Here is a 21,417-nt window from a genome sequence, read left to right on the forward strand (position 1 = left end):
CGGGGAGGCCGGACAGACCTGGGGCTGCGAGTGCGGAGCCCGGCCCGGCCCGCGCCGCCTCCCATCGCCTCCCCGAGCCTCCCCTCCTCCCCGAGCCTCTCTTCTCCGCCCGTGCCCGGGAGCCGAACCCAGCCGGGCCAGGCCGGGCCCGCGGATCCGAGTCCCCGCGGCCCACACCGCCCTCCCTCGGGACCTGCGGACTCGCACCTTCCTGGTTCCGCTGCACCCCCCGGGTGCCGGGAGCAGATCTTGGGGTCCAGAGAGCAAGGAGTGCCAGTCGCGCAGAGGAAAGCCCAGGATCCACCGACCCGTATCGGACCTGACTGGACCGGACGGAGTGAGCCCAGCGCCGAGCTGGGGGAGCCCGCGCCCTCCCGGCCCCGTGACTCCGGCTTCCTCGCTGGGATCCACCCGGCGTCGTCCCGCCGCCCAGCGCCTGGGTCACCTGTGGCCTCAGAGCCCCAAGCCCTCCGGACTCGGAGCTTGGAAGGGGTCGTTGGGGCGTTTTGTAGTGCCGAGGCCCCGCCCCCTCCCGCCGCCCCGATGTCCCCGACCACGGCGCACAGGACCCCCCTGAGGCCAGGGGCAGAAGGGTGCAGAGAGAGAAGCCCGCCCTAGGGAGCCTGGGGGCCCCCAAACCTCGCCTGGGGACTCAGCCCCCGACTCCGCGTGGAGGGAAGGCCGGAGCCCCCACCTTCGGTGAGTCCTGGAAAGGCGGGGCTGGGTAGGGGGGTACCCGGGAATGGGGCACCCGAGGGACACTCGGAGGGGTGAAGGGGGACCCCAGAGGCCCTGGGTGAACCAGGGAGGCTGCCTCGGCTGAGTGTGGGGGTGGGGAATGCGCGACCAGGGCGCCCCAGAGAAGGCTGGGGACTTCTGCCTCTGAAGCAGGGGCTCCCCTAATCTCCTCCTAGAGGAGGGGTGCGCTGAACGCCATCTGCCTCCACCACTTCTCCCCCCAAAGAAAAAATAAATAAACCCCAGCGAGGCAGGGTGCAGCGAGAAAGCAGCTCTGCTGGCGGTGCTGCAGCCTGGGAGGGCTGACGCCAGGCTCGGCTCTCTCCGCAGGGGGCTGCCCTCCTCCAGCCTAGCTCGCTCTCCAGAGCCGCCCACAGCTGGAGCCTCCTCCACATCTGGGAGACCCCGGCCACTGGCCCTCTGCTGGTGTCTGCAGCATCCAGAGACCTCTGCCTTGGAGGCTGCCTCGGAGTTGCAAGGGGATTGACTGCTGCTGCCTCCAGTCCCAAGGGCATCTTCTACCCTGACTCGCTGCAGAGTCATCCCCCTGGGCAGGCTCCGCACTCCAAGTCCTGGAGGCCACTCCTGGGACCCAAGGCCCCTCCCCCTGCCCTCCCGTGTCCTCGCCTTGACCCCTGTGTCAGACTCTGTCTCCCTCTGGGTGCTCTGTTCCCCACCCAGAGGCAGAGTAGGCGGAGTGGCAGGGGGCAGGGGCTGGGTGTGGGCCGCCCAGGGCCAGGGTGGGCTGGGGGGCCGTTAAGATGTGGAGCTCTGCCCCGCCGAGGGTGTCTCCGTGGAGGCAGTCGCAGTGTGTGCCCGGCTGGGGGGAGTATGGGCAGGCCTGTGGCCACGTGGTGAAGGATGAACATTCGGGGGGCCCCGGACCTCGGGCAGCCCAGTGACGACCCCAACAGTGGTGGTGAGCGGGAGCGAATTCGACAGCGTATGAAGATGGTCATCGGACAGCTTGAAGGCATCCTGCGGGAGCTCAAGGAGGTGGCCAAGGAGCTGCGGGAGGTGAGTGAGGGGCACACAGGCCTTGGCCAGCCTGGTTGGGCCTGGCATGAACATGGACCCGTGTGTGAGAGTGTGCAGAGCTGTGGGCATGTGTTTCCCTCTGCTGGAGACCTCCTGTCTTGGTCTCCTGTACCCCAATCTACTTTGCTAATAACCTCACCGGACCTCAGGCCTGCACATGCTGTGGTCACAGAGATTGCTTGGGAAGTGTGTCGGTGAACCCACTTTGTGCTTACCACACAGGGGTGCCACGTTGGCCAGTAAGGACCAAACCCCAGCATGGCTTCTTAGTGAGAGACACTCTTCTGGAACCTAAGCTGACCCTTGACTCTTCCATCCACCTTTCTTATGACTCTGAACTGGCTTGACTGAGACAGTGCTCACTGGGAGAGGCCCTTATCAAAAGTAACCCCACAGATGACAGATACCTAGAACCCTTGACCCTGAGGGAATCTGTGCTGGGGTCAGAATGGGCCTCGTGAGCTGCGAGTGGGGACCAGGTTTCTCTGTGCCCATTCGCAGATGCCAGGACCTCCTGTAAGAGGGTAAACTATGGGAGCATGTGCACACACACACACACACACACACACACACACACACACACACACACGATGTTTCTGAATGTTTTTGCCAAGGCCCTAAAGTCACTGAGAAATGCTGGAGTATGTGTGTCCCTCTCTAAGTAGAGCCTGGTTTAATTACTGCTTCGCACATTGCTGGGGTAATGAGGTACACATGTCCTCAGCCCTGCCCCCTGGGCTGTGTTCAAGCCCAAAATGCATGACCAGCGTTCTGAGCCGCTGCCCTGAATTTGCCCGCTGGGTGCCATTACACCAGCCAGGTGGGCTTTAGGCAAATTTCAACTCCTTGTAACCAGGGCCCCTGCAGAGCTGGCAGGGAGAGTGATTGAGCGGGAGTTATGGGCCGGCTCTCCCCGGCCAGCTGCACTGGGGCTGGGGAGGTAGGCGATGCGGGTACCAACTCCAAGCTGCCAACATGGCATTCCGGCCTGGACCGAGAGCCAAGGAGCTGGGCTGTTTGGAGGGAGCTGTGTTCAGAGTTGGAGGTGGGGGAGGAGTTGCAAAGGTTCTGGACAGGAACTGCCCTGGGCCTGCCAGGAAATCCTGTGTTAAGAGGTGGAACGATGGTGACTGCAGGTGGACAGAGGTGGAGGTGCTTCTGCCCCGGGCTGGACTGGCAGTGGTCTGGGCTGAGCACTGGTGGCCTGTACAGTTTGAGAATCAATGTCTAGAAGCCCCTGAACAACCTCCCTCCTCCAGCCTCAAGGGGCCAAAGGGGACAGTCTCCTCTGCCACCCCGTCCTGTTTTGAATGCTCTGTAGTTCTGCTGGACCATGGAACTGTTCACAATCTCATCTTAACCAGGGGTCCCAGGCCCCAGTGGACTCAACCAGAAGGAGTTGGCTCTGACCCTGGGAGTCAGTTTACCAAGAGGGTAAACCGTGGGTGTATACACACACACACACACACACACACACACACACACACAGAGGATGTTTCTGAATGCTCAATAGAACTATAGAGCATAATATAATACTGATCTTACTCCCAGCCAGACATCTTCCAGACAGTTGCATACCCTCTTCTCCAACATAGCCATCTACACCTTAGGAGGACCTCACAGGTAATCCAAGCCTGCCCTGTGTCCTGAAGAAAGTATAGCCTAGAGAGGTATAGGGACTGTCCAAGGTCACACAGCATACCAGAGGCAGAATGGAACTTGTAATACAGGTGTCTGATGTCTATTCTGGGGCTTCAGCAGGTAGGCTCCTGGGTGCTCCTGTATTATTATTATTATTATTATTATTATTATTATTATTAGGTCTTTTTTGAGACAGTTTTGCTATGTAGTTCAGACTGGCCTTGAACTCAGTTTGTAATCCAGGCTGGCCTCGAAGTCATAGCAGTCCTCCTGCCTCAGCCACCCAGAGTCCTGGGATCACAGGCCTGTACTACCATGGCAGTGTCTCTTTGCATTTTGACCGGGACCTTCAGGAAATAATACCCTTTGCTCATGCCATGATGACGTAGCACTAAGGTTTCTTTGCAGCGCCTTAGATGTCCCCTCTTCCCACCACGCTCACTCCCTACCATGTCCCCCACAGCAGAGCTCCAGGTCACAGGCTGTGCAGCTCCAAAGCCTGAACCAGGACACAGAAGATGGGTCCCCTCCCCCACATCCCCTGTGGGCCATGTGCCTCCACCCAAGAGTTTGGTGGGTTGCTATGACAACCAGAGTCTACCCCGTATGCCACTGCCTGCCCGCTGCCAATGGCACCCAGCTGGGGGGTGGGGGGAGGCAAGCTCAGAGCTCCTCATCCTCCAGGCAGGGCTGGACATGGGGCAGTGGCTAGAGAGGAGTGTGGAGGAGGCCCAGGCGGGAGATGCACGGCCAGCTTCCTGTGGCATGGAGTCCACCAGGGGTAAGGTTACCAAGTGGGGTATGAGGCCTTGATTGGTCCCAAAACTGGGGATCCTGGCTATGGTCCTCCAAAGGGACTGTCAAGCCAGTCAGCTGGCATTTCTCTAAGGGGGACTTGGAAAGCCTGAGGTCCAGAGACCTGAGGACAGGGGGCTCATATCATAGCCCACTTCCCAGTTTACGCCTGCCCTGTCCCCCACTGCACCTTTCAGCAGAGCACCTGGAAGTGGGGGCAAAAGCTACAGATCAGGATGTCGAGGGTGGGGATAAAGGAGCAGAGAGGAAGACTTGGCCTAGGTCCCCTCCACCATCATCCTCCTATCCACAGCTCCCCATTTCTGGCTCCAGGCACCACCCGTCCAGGCAGAGCCTCCCCGCTCTGAGTATCCAGCTGGAATTCATGGAAAGCTGAATTACACCCCAGCCTTTCCCCCCCAAGTCCCTGAAATGGGGACCATGGTGACCTGCGCCTCACAGTAACATTGCAAGTGCTCAGTGCCAGGGACGGTGCAGCACTGCTGTGCCCCTAGGGGATTTGAATTTCCCGCTCCCATGTGACCCTCTCTACTCCAAGTCCCACTGCAGGTCCACCCCTCCCCCACCCCCACCCGCTTGATGGGGAGCAAGTCCCATCTCAGAGTGTGGAATCGCTCTTAAAGACTGGGTGAGGTAAGGAATGTGAAAATGCTTTGAGTGCTGCAGAGAGATGTGACCATCAGACATTAATTAGCCCTCATTCCTCCCTGGCTCCCCATATTCACCATTCCAGACAATCCCAGCAGGCTCCTAAGCTCCTCAGAACTCCTGGATCTTAATTTAGAGGTGCAGCACAGCCCAGAGGCTAGGATGCCGCCAGATGCCTTCAGTTCAAATCTGAGCTCCAGTCCTGTGTGACCAAAGGAATGTTGCTTTACCTCTCTGTGCTTCTGTCTTCCCATCTGTAAGACGAAGATATGAAATTTTGCCTTTTCCTCAGCCCCTGTCCCCAGGACTGTTGGGAGAATTAAAAGTGATAAATTATAAAGTACTTAGCCCCATGATGGCCACAAAGCACCATGTCTGTTGGGTTTGGGGTGTTTTGTTTTTACAGTGCTGAGGGTCTAAGCAGGGCCTTATGGGTACCAGTAAGCCCTCCACCACTGAGCCACATCCCTAGTCTGTGTTTTTGTTCATTTGGTTGGTTGGTTTTCGGATTTTTGCTTTAGGGTCTCACTCTGTAGTTCTGGCTGGCCTTGAATTTATAGCAATTCTCCTGCCTCAGCCTCCCAAGTGCTGGAATGACCGACAAGGTTTGGTTACTGAACTGTTATAGCAGCACTGGCCTGCTTCTCAGTAACATGGACAGCTTTGTCATTGGGGTCACACAGCTTTTTAGGCAGGAACAGGGAGGACAGGGCCAGATCCTGACCTCCTGGCTAAGACCAGTTAGAGCCCCTGCAGTAAGCAGTCCACACCACCACCAAAAGGAAAGGGAGATGGGGCCAGGGAGATGGGGCCAGGGGGATCGGGTGGGAAGAAGGTCTCCTAGGAGGTGGCTTTTGAAGAGACCTGAGGGAAATGAAGACAGTGTCACCTGCCACCAGGGAGGCAGTGTCCCAGGCCTTGAAGAGGATGCATGCTGGTGTGTAATGTGTCCAGCACAACTGGAAAAGGAGAGATGAGGGGCACAGAGGGCACAGGGAGTGGGTGGGCGCCATTACGCTTGCAGAGCATGGCATCGAGCCGGGGATGGTGGCGCACGCTTATAGTCTCAGCACTTGGGAAGCCAAGGCAGGGGAGTTGCTGCGAGCTCCAGCCCTGGAATTTGAATTTGTTCTCCGAGAGTGCCATGCACTCCCCTGGAACCTTCTGACTGTATTCCTTCCTGGGGGAGCCTGCCTCCCTGCCCCCCCTTCACCCCAGTTCCACACCAGCGCAGAGGTCCTCCTCCTTGGCTGCCTGGTGGCAAGCCCCTCCTTTTTGGGATTTAAAGGTGGCCCCAGCACCTGTCTCCTGTCTTCCCCACATCATCCATGATTCCTGGTAAGGCATAACTTAAGGTCGCAGTTGCTCACCTTGGCCTAAACACCCCAGGAGGATGCAGGGTTGGGCACAACCTTCCTTCAGCCAGGGATGGCAGTGGAGGGTCCCCTGCCCCTGACTGTCCCAGGAAGTGAGCACCGCAGCAACCTGTCTCCAGCTGCCCAATTGTGCGGTCCCATGGCAAGGTGCCATGTCTGAAAGTGGCCGGGAAAACCACAGGCTGTGGGCCGGTGAGATAGCTCAACAGACTAAGTGCCTGCTTAGGCAAGAACAGGGACCAGGAGTCGACCCTGGGCTCCACATGCCATGCGGGCCCTGCCCCTGGGCATGCTGAGTGGAGTCCCAGCATGGTGGTGCATGCCTGTAGTCCCAGCACTGGGGAGGCTGAAAACAGATGGATCACCACAAGTCCAAGCTGCGTAGTGAGACCCTGTACCAAATAAAGAAAGAAAGCCAGCCAGCCAGCCAGCCAGCCACAGGCCTTGCAAGAAGTAAAGGTGGCTCAGGCAGGAAGCAGCTGGAGCCAGAGAGGCTGGGGACCTCAGGCCTGAGCCAAAGTGGGTCAATTCTGTCACCCACAGCATAGCACACACTGCGCGGATTTCTTTCCTATTATTTTTTGGTCACACCTTCCTTTCCTCCCTTTTCCCTTTGCCTTCTCCTCCTCCGGACAGATTCACTGAAGCTCCCTGGCCAATTAGGCCAAATTGCAGGATGAGAGCATTGAATCATGGTCAGCTCGTTCCCTGTCTCCCCTACGCCACAGCCCCCCAGGAAGATAATAAACAATGTAATCACAGAATTAAAAAATAATCAGTGGCCATAAATAATGCAGAACCCACAGTTATGTAACCAGCTGCCCAGGAAGCTGGGAGAAAGGAATGGAGGTAGCAGCTAGTTGGGAGAGGTAAAGGATGGGGTGCTGGGGCCAGGTCCTCAGACCTGGCTGGCTGGTCTTAGGGGACACAGAAGTGCAGTCCTCACAGAGAGGGCTCAGCCAGGGCTGCGGAAGATGGGCTGGGGCAATATGGGGCAGCCACGCGAGCCCCAGGCAGAAGCAGTTGGAGGAGCAGCCAGTGGAGAGGGCAGTGGAGGGGCTGTGTTGGGGAGACTCCCCGATTGTTTAATCCCTGGATTGATTAAGGGAGCAGGCAAGGCTGGACAGGAAGTTGCTGTAGTTGGGCAGATTAGGGAGGTGCAGTTGTCCAGGTGGAGGGAGCTAAGGCTGTGACCAGGACAGAGGTTAGGGACACCCAGGGGTCTGTTAGAGCCCTCAGCCCTGCCCAGTCTCTCTTGCACTTGCTCTTGGCTCCCTCTTGGTTTTAAGGTGCCAGCTCAGGCATCAGCACTCATCTGTGGTCTCATCTGAGTTCCTGCTTGGTGTTGGGCCTCAGCTTCCCACCTGTAAGCCCAAGGAGGAGACAGGTGGAATCTCCCAGGCCCTTCTGGCTTTGGGCTCCTGTGACTCTGTGATTTTAGAGTTCCATCTCTCTCTCCATCCTCTCTCTCCCCATCTCACCCCTTCTATGTTTATACTTATTTCCCGCACTCCAAGACAAATCTAAATTACATGTAGGCAAATGATTATTAAATCCCAGAGGGAAGTCACAGATTGTAAGACACCCAAAGCAGAGAGGCAGGTAGCACAGAGCCTGCCCCATGCCTGCCCTCCCAGAAACTGGGTACCCTTGGCCACCTGGCCTCTCCTCCTGATCTCACTTCTGTCATTCAAGTGGCTCTCCCAGTAGACAGGGCCATACTTGCCTGTGACCTCACAGTCCTTTGGCTTTGGGAGCCATTGGGCTCTCTTTGGTCTGGAGTGAGATCCTCATGAGACAAAAGGTCCTGCCTGTGTACGCCAGAACACCCCCCTCCTCCCTCGCTGCCAGAGCCAGAGTGTCATGCCTTGCATGAAGTCACATCCGCTCCCTGGACATGTGTGCCTGCCTGCGGTGCATGGTGGCTACTGGTTGTCTATCTTGTTCTGTGTGCTTGCCCAGAGCATTGGGTCTTCAAGTTCTCGCAGCTCCAGGTGCTACTAGAATTCCCCTTTGGAAAAGAAGTAGAAGTGCCGAGAAGTGGAGTAACTTGATCAAGGTCACCCAGCTGAAAAGTAATGAATCAAGGCTGGGGCTCAGGTCCTCAATGGTTTGATTGTCCTGACTCTGCTGTTTAAAGCAGTCTTATCTGTTCAGTCTTTGTCACCCTGGCCACAGAGACGGGTGTCGTCCCCCTTCAGCAGGATAGGAGACCACAAGTTAGAGTAGGATTATTATCTGCAGGCAGTTAGGATTTGAACCCAGGACTCCCTCTAGATTACCCACCCCCCACCAGAAAGAGCTAGCGATACAAGCTGGCCTCCCCTGAGCCCGAGCCATAGTGGGCGCATGGTTCTCAACCAGAGCACCCTCAAAACTGTGCCCCCAGACCTGGGGCATTGCTCAGTGCAGGGCCTGCCCTGAGGCTCCCTATGCCTTGGTGCTGCATCTTCACCCCCTTAGATCCCTCATACTGAGTCAGGAGTTTTCAAAACACACCTTGGACCTGTGGGATGATCTCAAGGGCCAGGCTGGAAGCTTGGCACACAGTAGGTCTCACAGGTGGGGAATGGTGTTGTACTTATACCCCTTCTGCCGGGTTTCCTTCCTCTGCTCTTCTCATGGGTCTTTCTGAAACTCGGGAGTTTGGTGGGCCTGGAAGCCTTACATCCACTTGGTGGCAAATGAAATTGAGCTTATGTGACTTACCCCGAAGTCACACAGCAGGGGCTACACTAAGTCTGGTCCCCTGATGTCCTGACTGCCCTGGTTCTGCAGGTTGCAGCCTCATGATTCCTCTACTGACCTGGCCATATGAGGGACGTCCCTAGGTATCATCACCCAAAGCAGCTTCTCAAGTCACCCCTAGAAACAAAGACCCCAAATCTCACCTAGAAGTGTGAGGAACCTTGCAGATAAACTAGTTCATCCATGCTCCCTGTTTGTAGATCGAGAAACTGAGGCCTAGAGAGGAACCAGGGCCAGCCAGGCCTTCACATAAGAGCAGTCTTTACATAAACCCACGCTGCTGCTGCTCCCGAAGCACCTTGTCGCCCCATTTCCACCCTCACCTCTGGGGTGCTCACTCCACCCCTGCCACGGAGATGCCACATCCCTGGCGGGCAGTCCACCTTGGGAAGCAATTGTTAAGGACCTAATTAGTGCATGAATGCATCAACTGCTCTGAGAGAAGAGAGAGAAGGGAGGCGCTGGGGGCTAGATGCTGGTCCTGGTGACTGGCTGAGGGTCCCTGTCACTGGTCTCTCTTGCGCTGATGGCCACGCCACCTGCTGCTCTTCCATGGGTTTGCTTTTTTACCTGACTTCTCTCCCTTCTGTGCTACGTCCTTTCCCTGGTTTCTGTCTGGCTCCCCCTCTTTCCCTCACCCTCCTGCACCCTGATTTACATGCTCAGAGGGCAGGCACGGGGCTGTTGTAGGTCAGAGAGGCCTGAGCAGAGGCCTCTGTGAAGGGGCACAGCAGGGTACAGGGACCTTTGCAGCCCCGCTGCCCCCAAGCACAGTTAATGGGTGGCTCTGGACCATGACAGACAGCTTTTTTATTGCCTACTAAATAACGCTCACTTTATTCCTTCTCCAGCAAATGAGGGTGCTCTCTGTACATCAGCCAACAGGGACAGCAAGAGGGAGGCAGCTTACGGGCTGGGGAGGTATAGTGGAAGAGGGTGACCCAGTCCCAACAGTGCCACGCACTCACAGTTCTGGATCCCAAGAACTGATGAAGACTCATGAGGGAGTTGCTGACCACCTGTGAGGACTGGTCCAGGATGTCGTGGGAAGTGGGACAGGGTCCTTCCTCTTCACATCTGAGAACAGGGGGGATACATAGACTTGGACCCTCTCTAGTGGCATCAGAGAAAGGCCAAACTGTGGCCACCAGGTCCACACCTCCAGAGCTGTAACTGTGTTTAAGAGGGACTGGGGGGGCAGAGCTGGAAGGCAGGCACCCCCACATCTCTGGGGACTTAGGGGTCTGAGCCATTTGCCAGGGGTGGCTGGACCTAGCTCTGTTTACTCCAGTCCCATTAGGTCCCTGCAGGATGCAAACAAACCCAAGACCTCAAGTGTGGTCACCACTCCATAAGGTTGCCAGCTAAAAGTCTGGGCGGCCAGGGCCAGGTTCACTCACCAGTCCCTTCCTCTCTGGTCCTCTCCTGGCCAGGTGGTGAGCCAGATAGACAAGCTAACCTCAGACTTCGACTTCGAGCTTGAGCCGGATGATTGGACCACAGCCACTGTGAGCAGCACCTCCAGCAGCGACAAGGCAGGTGTGGGTGGCCCCTTTGACCTGGGCCACCTGGATTTCATGACAGCAGACATCCTCTCGGACAGCTGGGAGTTCTGCTCCTTCCTGGACGTGTCTACCCCATCTGACTCCGTGGACGGCCCAGAGTCGTCACGGCCAGGTGCTGGCCCTGATTACCGGCTCATGAATGGTGGCACCCCCATCCCCAACGGACCCCGAGTGGAGACCCCGGACTCCTCCAGTGAGGAGGCTTTCAGTGCCGGCCCCACAAAAGGCCAGCTACCCCAGCGGACCCCGGGGACACGGGAGAGGGTTCGGTTCAGTGACAAAGTACTGTACCATGCTCTGTGCTGTGACGACGAGGAGGGCCAGATAGAGGCGGCAGAAGAGCAGGCGGGGGCCCTGGCCCCCGAGCTGCCACACATGGATCCCCATGAAGGACCCCTCAAGCCCTCTGCAGCCCCGTACAAGATACGGCGCTCCCCACTGACTGGTCACCGCTCAGGTTCCATGTTGGCCCCTGAACAGACCCGACGGGTCACAAGGAACAGCAGCACCCAGACGGTATCAGACAAGAGCACACAGACAGTGCTACCCTACACGGGCACCAGACAGAAAGCCAGTGGGAAAAACTAGGGGCCAGGGCTGGGGCTGGGGGGTGGGCATATAGAGTTATAAATATATATATATATATTTAAACAATCACGGTCATAATAAAATTTTAAAATGCCAAGGATTTGGCCCCATGGGCCGCAAAGCTATAACAGAGATACCTGCTCACTAACTTGGTCTCCAGAGGCATGGCCAGAGCTGTCCCCTTCTCAGGGGAGAGCCCCCTCAAAGCAGTGTGTACAAGTGTATAGGGAGCTGGAAAGGAAGACCTGGCTGCTGGCCCAGCCTCGGTCCTAGAAGTAACTAAGAACAGAGTCCCAGGGAGGGCATCAGGCCCTCCTCCTTCGGGGAAGACCTTGCCTGTCCTCACCAAGGACAAAGGTATGCAGATGGGCACCTCTCTTGCCCTGTGCATGGCTGGGTTGCCTGGGATACAACAGCAAGGCATGTTGATGCCTGGGCAGCCTCATGTCAGACCACTGGGCATCTGCCGAGGCTAGACCCCTGAGGCTCCATCCAGGCATGACCTGCACGGTACCTGAGAGTCCTTACAATGACAGGTGCAGTCACTGCTCATGATTGTTTGTTTGTGTATTCGTTTGAGCTACTAGGGACTGAATGCAGGGCCTTTACCCCAAGCTACATCCCCAGCCTTTTTTATTTTGAGGCAGAATCTCACTAAGCTGTACAGGTTGGGCTTGAACTGTGATCCTCTTGCCTCAGCCTCCTAGAGTCCTGGGATGACTGATTGTAGTGGCACTTTATAACATGACTTCTTTAGTCTTCATGATCACCCAGCAGATTGGGAATTTGAGTCTTTCCATTTTTCGGGTGAGAACACTGAGCTTCAGACAGGTTAAATTACCAGCCCAAGGTCGCCAAGCCTGTGCTTCTCTGCCCCTTGAGCAAGTGGTTTCTGAGCTATACCTCACTCTGCTGAGTAGCAGCTGTGTAACCTTGGGCAAGTCCACCTGTCTCTCTGGACCTAAGGTGGTCTAAAGATGGTCCACAGGGCCCCAACAAGCAATTGGCATGAAAGCCCTGGACATGTGCTATAGGGCCTCTGGCCCTAGCTCGTGTGTCCAGAAGCTTCAGAGAAGAGACCACTGCCCAGGAGGTGCTGCCCTGCCCCAGCAGATGCAGGAATCTATCAGAAGACCGGCAGAGCTAGGGACTCGGCATGGTGGGATCTGTCCCCACCAGTGCTGGGTCAGAGCCCTACCCAGCTGGCCAGTGTGCAGCCTCAGACAAAAGCCAGAGGCAAGCAGAGCCCCTTGTCAGTCCCAGGAAAGCTCCTGGCCTCGGCGCTTCTCAGCAGCAGGGCCTGGCATCAGAGGGCAAGGGATGAGGGAGGGCCAGGGGATACTATAAGAATGGGCCAGCCAGGTCCCCACACAGGAATAGGACCTATCTTGCTCTGAAGATGGATATCCAGGTCTCTCTGTGTCTCAGTTTTCCTTTCCAATGGCAAGATGGATTTCCCCATCTTCACAATCATCAGGGGAAAGAAACCTATATTCCAGATGGGTGCAGCGTGAGTGCCCATAATCCTAACACTTGAGAAGCTGAGGCAGAAGGATCACTGAACTTCAAGGCCAGCAAGGGCTACATAGTGAGACCCTGTCTCAAAAACAGAAAAGGAAACAGAGGTAAAGAAAGAGCTGTATTCCCATTTCACAGAGGAAAAAACTGAGGGTTTGAGCCAGGAGTCTGAGTGAGCCTGAGGGAGGGACTTGTCCCCTCCTGGGAGATTATACAATTCACCCTATCTCTGTGTGACTGGATGTGGTCACTCACAGTACCTTGTCACTTGTGCCCAGTGGGGTGGTGGCTTAATCATATTCAGGGCTCAGGAGGAAGCATATTTGGAAATGGATACGGGTTTGCTTTCGGGAAGGTCCAGAAGGTCCTTGGCTATGGGGTCCCCATGACATCCTAGGGCTTGAAAGAGGATGTGATCACAAGACAAGCAAATTTACTCACGCCCATTTTCCAGAGGAGGAAACTGAGGTTCTGAGACATTGAGAAACCTGAAGGCCACACAGGATGAGTCACACAACCAGGATTTTGCCTCAGAGTTGAAGGCCTAGCCTGAAAATGGCTGCAGTCAAAATGCATGGTGGGACCAGTGCTCTGGTATCTGGGGGTAGCCAGAGAGCCACACCATTTAGTCCTTGGACAACTCAGCTGCCATCTACTACTCACAACCCTGACGAAAGCCTGGTACCAGGTAGGTCATGCGTGCAGCGAATGCTTATTGAATGAGTATATGAACCCCATGCGCAGTGGGGACATCTATGTCCATTCTGCCTTTACTGAGGACCTCCTCCATGAGAGATCACATACCCCACTCCCCTCCCCTGTGAGGGGCTGGTCTGATATGGCTGGAGGCTGAGCAAAGTCAAAACTGAGGGGTGTGGCATTTCAGCATGGAAAAGCCAGAGGCCCAGCCCATGAGGCCTAGGAAAGGAGTCAGAGCATGAGGGGCTGGGAGCACAAGGCAGAGGACCAGGTGGGCAAGATCTGGGAGAGGCCCATAGGATGGGCATACTGCAATGTCCCAGGACCTGAGATGAGGAAACTTTACAGAAAGAGGCAGACGATGTCATGCACAGAAGTATTCTGATGGCCCCGAGGGGTGGGAAGGGGGACACAATGCCTAGAGACCTAGCACCATCCTGACTCTTAGGATGATGCAAACAGGCCGAGCCGATAGGGGGGAGGGAGGAGTGAGGCTGGGGCCCCAAGAGCCTGCAGGCTCAGCCTCCACCTCTGCGGGCCTCCACCTGCCACCCACTCCTGCACTTGTACCTAGGGAAGGAAGCTGATGTTTACTGACAGCTTGGTATATGGCAGGCTCTGTTCTGCATCTTTTAACAAACACACAGTGATGGATTCCATTGGGCCCAGCCCAGAATTGGTTACTCAATAGTTACTTATTGAGTAAATGGATTAACCACAGTTGTCATCTTACAGGTCAGGGGAGGCAATTAATGAACAGGTACAGACTGCTTGAAGTTATTATGCCATTGGTAGAGCTAACGACATGACCTTGCTATTACTTACAGTGCACACAAGAGCTTGCATTTGCAGAATACCTGCCTTGTGTTCATCAGGAACATCATATAAGGTGCACAGGGTCCAGGCCCTGCCTTCCTCCCTTTGGAAAGCAAGACCCCTGGGACCCTTCCCTTTGTTCCCTGGGGGCCTGGGACACAGACCAGGAGACTGCCCAAGATGCAGTTCTGGTTCCAGTGTCTCTTCCCTTCCTATCTCTGGCAAAACCTGCCCTCCACCCAGTGAATGTTCAGGCCTTTCTGATCTGGGGTACTTGCTCCCAGGATGTAGGAATGGTGGCTTGGGCATGCATGAACAACTTCCTGGAGGAGGAAGAGGACGCAGCATTGGAAGTGGACCTCCCTTTGGAAGGTGGCAAGAGGATGCTGGGCATTGGGGCTGGTCAGAATAAAAAGCAAAAATGGCTGGGGTGACCACTGGTGGATGGGGGAATAGAGGCCTTGCTAATCCACAGAGTTCACATTAGTACAACGTGGAGAAGCGGAAGAATGCTTCCGTAAGGGACTTCAGAGGCCCTCAGCCCTGCAGGCAGGTGCTCTGTCCAGTCTGAGGCCAGGAGCAAAGGGTTAAGGCAAGCCGGTAGAGAAGGTTTAAGAGATTCTCCTGGAAGGGACCCATTGGACAAATGGGTAAGAATAGCAGGTAATTAGCACCTGAGTAAGAACATGGATCAGCTGAAACCCTTGAAAATAATTTGATCGCACAAGTAGGTTAAGCATTCGTCCTACAAAGCGTTCCCAACCTTCCCTTCCCCTCTGGGCCAATGGGCCGAGACGCCGGGGCCGCGGCCCCCCAGTGCACATGAGCCAGCAGGATTCTGATGCGACCTGATTCTGCCCACCTGCCTGCCTGGAGCGGCTGTCGTCACCACCTACCTTGCCCCTTCACCTGGCCCTAGCTGAGAAGACTCAGGGGCCTCAGCAGGTGACCTCAGGCTGGCACTGCCCAGGGCCCAGGCTCAGTGCTGATCGCATCTGACTCCCTGCCAGGTGCATTCAGGATCACACACCTGACTGCAGCTCTGCTCCCCGCCCCATTCCCACTGGGCCCTGCAGAGGTCAGAAGCTTCCCCACATCCATGTCTTCCTCACCATCCTCTGAGAGGTAGCACAGAAACCTGACCTCCAAGGGCCACCCCACATGTCCTCCACCCTCGAGAAATCGGGACTGGGCAGGGAGACACTCACTACAAAGCACAGCTTTGCAGGAACTATGGAAAGAGGCCTGGGGACCCTGATCCTTTTGGGGTGCCCTGGACGCACACATCCTGAGATTTTGCCTGTGCCCAGTGGTAGATTGATTGTGAGAGGCAGCCCAGTGTAAGGGGCCGTATCTCAGCCCACTGTAATTGGGTGTGGTGGGGCTCACTCATAGGTTTCCAGGATTCCAGGGAGAGTTCCTGAGCCCCAAGACCCCCTTAGCCAACAATCTGGGTACCATCTCTCTCCCTGTCCCGTCCCTGAGACCGACCACTCCTGTGAGTCCAGTGCTAGGAAGAAGCACATTTGCCCGCAAGCCTTGGCATGGACAGGCTGGGAGATAGCTCAATGGCATAAGTGCCTACCGCCTGGCAAACACAAGGTTATGAGTTCAATCCCCAGTACCAAAAAAAGAAAAAGAAAAAAGGTTTGGTGTGGATGGTTAAATGCCCTGGTGGTCCCCCAGTGAAGGTGGGTTTGTTCCAGGAGCCATCAACCCACTGTGCCTGAGGTGAGGGCAGTGGCCTGAGGTTCCAGATGCATTCACGGAAGCACAGGAGGTGCCCGGGTGCAGGTCAGCACAGCGTGGGACCCCCTCTGGGTTGTAGGACGATCCCACAGATGCTCACTTGTAGGAGGCCACAAAGGACTTCACTCCAGGCCTGGTGTCAGTGAAGGACTAACTTTTTCAGGGTGGGCTCCAGATCTTGAGTCCAGTTGTGGCAGTGAGGGTGATGTACTAATGTGGCTGGCTTTGGCATGCACCCTGGTGATGGATGGAACTCACTTCTGGGTGCACGCAGGGGAAGGCCACAGAGGTACGGCCATGGGGTCTGTGTCCAGCCCCTGTCCCTTTCCTCTCTAGCACGGCTTCCCTGTTCTGCTTCCCTACCGCCATGAGCTGCTTTGCTCCAACAGTTCCTTCCGCCACGGCTTTCCTGCCTTGGAGCCAACTGACTATGATCTGAATTCCTCCAAACTGTGAGCCAGATTAAACTTTGCCTCCTTTAGATTGTGGGGTTTTGGGGCCAGCGAGATAGCTCGGTGGACTAAGGTGCCTGCTTAGGCAAGTGCAGGCAAGCACAGGGACTGTGGTTCGATCCCTGGCACCACATCCGTGGTTCGATCCCTGGCAAGGAACAGCATCCTTGCCAAGGTCCTCCTGCTCCAGGTAGGGGGATCTGAACACTCCCCAGCGTGTTCAGGTCCCATTGACCCGATCCAGTTTCCAATGCCCTGGGAATTTCTCCTCCTTTCATCCAGTGGTTGAGAATTGATGGCCTACACATTTCATTTCCCACATTGTTCAAAAAAGAAGATTTTTAAATAAAACATCATTTAGATTTCTTAAGAAAAAAAAAAAAAAACTTCAGCCAGTGTGATACACTGGACATATTCCCATTAGAATCTGCCTGCTGACTTTAGTAGCTTCAGCCACAGGTGTGCTGGAACCACTGTACCCACATGGTCTAGATCTACTACATCTGCCCCAGATCGCATGTGATTGGCTCTTGGAGCACTCTCTTCCTCAGTGGACTGGACCATTGATGAGTTCAGCAGCAGAACGTGTTATTTGGAGGTGGGCCCTGAGTGGAAGGTCAAGGTCCCTGGAGACAAGCCCTGGAAGGTGGATTCTTGTCCCAGGATCCTCTCTCCCTCTGCTTCCTGCCCACCACAGCTTTGCTCACCCACGCCCCTCTACCTTGCTGCTGCTGCCTTGGGGCATGTCAACTGTGGCTGGAACCCACTAGAACAGTGAGCCAAAGTTAACGTCTCCTTTAAGTTGCCAGCATTGGATATTGTGCCCCAGCAATGGGATAGTGACCGATCTACTGCTCCAAATTCATCTTCCATTAGGATGTCCCTTCCTTTCTGCCCCTGCAGTATCTTAAGCGTACTTTCTGTCTACTCTCACTGTTGCACTGACATTAACGCACACACACACACACACACACACACACACCCCTCTCAATGTCACTCCAGCCCTCTGTTGCCTTTCTCTGCCCTCTGGGTGTAGGCCCCTCTCTAGGTGGAGCACAGGGGTCATGAATTCTACAGTCGTCCTCAAAAGAAAAAGGCTGTCATTCTGGGTCATAGGGGAACAGAAGTGTGTGTGACCTCCTCACCTAGCCTTTCTGCTTGTGGAAGTAGCCAGCCTTTGATTGAGTCCCAGAAATTTCCAGTTTTAGTTTTCGTTTAGCTGCTTTGGTTTTAGTTCTACTTTTTCCTTTTTCTTTTTTTAATCTTTTTTTTTTTTTTTTTTTGGCAGAACTGGGGATTGAACTTAGACCTTTGTGCTTGCCAGGCAAGTGCTTATTCTACTGAGCCATCTCCCCAGCCCCCTTACTTTTTCTTTTTAAATGCTGAGCATTATCTCAAGGCTGAATGATGGCTGCATGCTTTTTTTTTTTTTTTTTTTTTAAATGTATTTGGTACAGTGTCTCACTACAGCTCAGACTTGTAGTGATCCTCCTGTTTTCAGCCTCTCCAGGGCTGGGATTACAAGTGTGCACCACCACGCCTGGACTCAGTGGTCAGCTCAGTGTGCCCAGGGGCAGAGCCAGCACGGCATGTAGTGCTGGGGATCAAACCCCAGTCCCTGTGCTTGCCTAAGCAGGCGCTTAGTCCACTGAGCTATCTCACTGGCCCAATTGCATACTTTTGAATAAAGTAATCTTCAAATCAAATATCCTTTGTTTCTGTTTCATTAACCCATTTGCTCGCTGAGTAATTGCCATCAGTCAAGGGTTGGATGGGACATTAGGAGACATCAGTCAAGTGCCTTTTTGCTTAGCCAAGTGCCCTTGCCCCATAAGGTGTGTGTGTTCTGAGGGCCAGTGGAGCCCTGCCTGAGCAGGGTCTGGTTGAATGCATTAGCGCCACATCCTCCAGCTCCTTTGTAGGTGACCTAGGGAAGCTGTCCCGGGAGCCTTGCTCAAGATGCTTCCTGATGAGTCTGCACTTTTTGCCCCCCTGCTTCTGCCCCAACCCACTCACACTGTAACCCTTGGGAGTACACAGCCCCCAGAAGGCACCATGAGAATGATGTCCCCAAGATTTGGGGAGCATGGTGACTTTAATTCCTGCACAGGGCCATAAGGACACATGGATCTGACCCAAGATGAGACTCCCCATGCCTTCTGGTGTGGGGTGCACAGCCTCCTGGTGCCTCCTCAGGTTGCCAGCTGCCCCAAGTGTCCTATCCCACACGCTGTGATCCAGGAGTCCTGCAGGGAATGGAGAAGGGGTTGCTGCTGAAAGGGTTGCACTGCCTGTAGTAGGGTCCTAAGAGTACTCTAATTCCCACACACTACCCAACCCCCTGGTAGAGATCCCTCCCAAAATTTCTGATGCAGAGGATAGGTTCCCTGACAACCCTGACCTGGAAGGGTCTTGAGGCTCATAATTAGACCCCTAAAGCCAGTCCCGGAAGCTTCCTGCACACCAGATCAGACAGTAAGAAGGAAGCCTTCAGGTGACATATTGCAAGGCCCCAGGCTTTGCAGCCAGAGACCCAAGTCAGAACTGGGCTCTGTCTCTTGCTGGCTGTGTGGCCTGGCACCAGTGACTGAACCTCTCAAGGTTTTGCTTCCTTAAGGATATGATATCTATCACTGCCCTACTGTGACGGCTCCATGACAACACTGTGCAAAGCCCCTGGGCTGAACACAACTGGCAGTGAATGCTCCTTCACACTCAAGGACTCTGCCTCCTTGTCCCCTGGCCCTGGGAAACATCCTGAGTCAGGAGTAAGGTCCCAGCAGGATGTTCTGCAGCTATTCTCAGAGGCAGTTTGCAAGGGCTGGAGAGGGAGTTATCACAGGGCAGGGCAGGAAGGCGGAGGGCTGGGCATTAGGAGCAGTGGGCCCTTTGGGACTAGCACTGTCTTAGAGACTTTAGCAAGCTGTTCGTTAGGAGTTTATCTCCTCTGCCCCATGGGTGACCACATATAATTGTGGATAGAATCATTTTTGTCCCCAGAGACGTTAAGGACAAGAAGTAAAACAGGACATCTGCACTGGGGCGGCAGGCATAGCCCAAGTGACCCCTAGAGCTGGAAGAGAAGACAGGAGAGGTGGCCCATGGTGAGGTCATCCATAGCTCTAGCAGCTGGAGAGTCACCTCCTCTATCACCACAGGAGTATAAAGGGTTAAAAAAAAAAAAAAGCCAGTGAGCATAAGACAAATTTTCCATGATTGGAGACAGGAGAGAAACAGGAAAAGGGAAGTCCTCAAGCCTCCATCTGGGACAGAACTAGCAGTGTGGTCCCAGGATGAGGCCATATCCATGCCTGGGTATAAATGGAACAAGGAAAATGCTCCTTCAGAGCATCAGCTACATGCAACAAATGTAAGGAGCTCTGTCACATTTGATGATGTTGGCATAAAGATGGCCCATGATATGTAAAAGACAGCCCTGCAGAGGCACCTCCACCAGCAGGCAAAGAGCTAAGCAGAGCAGCCCCAGTCAGAAAAGCCAAAGGTCCTGCCCAGCCTGACCTCGACCTGCATCCACAAAGGGGAACAGGAAGCTCTATCCAAAGAACCTAGGGAAACTGGGTGATCAGGGAAGAGATCGAGAGGTGGGGAGGTCAAAGGAGCCATGGAATGCAGACCCTGGGCTGGGCTGGGGGCCACTCCAGCTGCTGGGAGAGGTGGGGAGGCCTGAGGGGTTGCTAATGAGGTCCCAGCAGACAGGGCTGGGTGTGAGCACAGGAACTGGCCCTCCCCCCCCCCACACACACCTGAGGTTCAGCACACTTCAAATTAATAATTAAAACGCTTCCTGTCAGATTCCAGCCTGACACGTAATTAGAGCAGCCCTGGGCTTTAGGTGATGGGGATGAAAACAGCTCTTGTTAGAGAGAGACTTTGCTGGGGGCCAGTGGGGTGCAGGTAGAAACTTCCTCCCCCAGATTTCTGTGGTGGGGACTCCCCTCTGTCCACATGCCAGGAAGACATGGGCTGGTTTTCTTTCTGGCTGTGGAGAGGGAGGAGAATGAGGAGGTGTCTTCCTGCACCACAGAGGTTTGTGTAAGAAGGAAGGCAGGAAGGAGATGCTTGGAGTTGCCCAGGCTAGAGAGAGAAATCTGGGCCCACGTGCAGATCCAAAACCACCTCAAAACATGTGCAAACAAGCATTACTATCAAGAGCTTTGGGGGCCGGGGAGATGGCTCAGCAGGATAAGTGCTTGACCTTGCAAATGCAAGGATCTGAGTTCAATCCCCAGTTCCGCCAAAAAAAAAAAGAGCTTTGTGGCCAGAGCTGCCACCAATAGCCACCAACAGTTCAGTGGTCAAGACCCTTCCCCACAGATCCACCATCTAGACTACAGCACCCCCAACTATTCTGGACAGTAAAACTGAGGGGGCTGGGGACTAGCAGTGGCACAGCACCTGCCTGGCTGGCATGAGGCTCTGAGTTCAATCCCCCTTGCCCCCAAAAACAAAAGAAAACAAAGCTGAGCAGAAACCCAGGATAGGATCTTCTAAACCCTTGGGCTTTTCAGTTCCCTTGCAGCCTAGTTTGGAGGCGCTGTCCATGGTTCTTCACAGGTCTCAGCTCCAGCCTGGTGTCCTGTTCTTTCAGAATCTAGGCTTGCCTCCCTCACTTCCTCCAGCCCCTGAGTCTGTCACAGCGGCGCACTCCCATACCTGCCATCAGATCTAGCTTGGCTTCAGCTGAGAACCTTGGGGCAAGGTTCTCATTCATGGGGAGCTCCAGAGTGTCCCCCAAGACAGGGCTGCCTTCAACAGCTTAGGAACCAGAGCCTATGCCCAAACTACCTATTAGAAGAAAATCATTTTAAGGAAATGTTGTGCTACTACATTGAAGTTGTCCTCATAAATATTTTAGAGGTGTTTATTAGGAAAACTGCAGGAGCAAGAAGGAGACTGGTGAGTCTGAGAAGAGAGGTGTCCCTATGGTTTCATTGTCACTGCCATCACCCATGAAATATTTACTCCCCAGAAGAGGGTGGCCCTCTGGGGAATGCAAAGAGGACC

The 21,417-nt window shown here is 54.9% G+C and overlaps 1 protein-coding gene across 1 annotated transcript; it reads left to right on the forward strand.

The window, feature by feature from the left end:
* The first annotated feature begins 6 nt into the window (after positions 1-6).
* On the forward strand, positions 7-11,252 carry CUNH15orf59 (chromosome unknown C15orf59 homolog). Its single transcript, XM_004628743.2, has 3 exons — positions 7-699; positions 1,069-1,755; positions 10,439-11,252. The coding sequence occupies exons 2-3, from the start codon at positions 1,600-1,602 to the stop codon at positions 11,156-11,158; spliced, it is 876 nt and encodes a 291-aa protein (XP_004628800.1). The 5' UTR covers positions 7-699; positions 1,069-1,599; the 3' UTR covers positions 11,159-11,252.
* The last annotated feature ends 10,165 nt before the right edge of the window (positions 11,253-21,417 follow it).

The sequence above is a fragment of the Octodon degus genome, unplaced genomic scaffold (genome assembly GCF_000260255.1).
Source record: "Octodon degus isolate 3935 unplaced genomic scaffold, OctDeg1.0 scaffold00026, whole genome shotgun sequence".
In the NCBI taxonomy this organism is placed as follows: Eukaryota; Metazoa; Chordata; class Mammalia; order Rodentia; family Octodontidae; genus Octodon; species Octodon degus.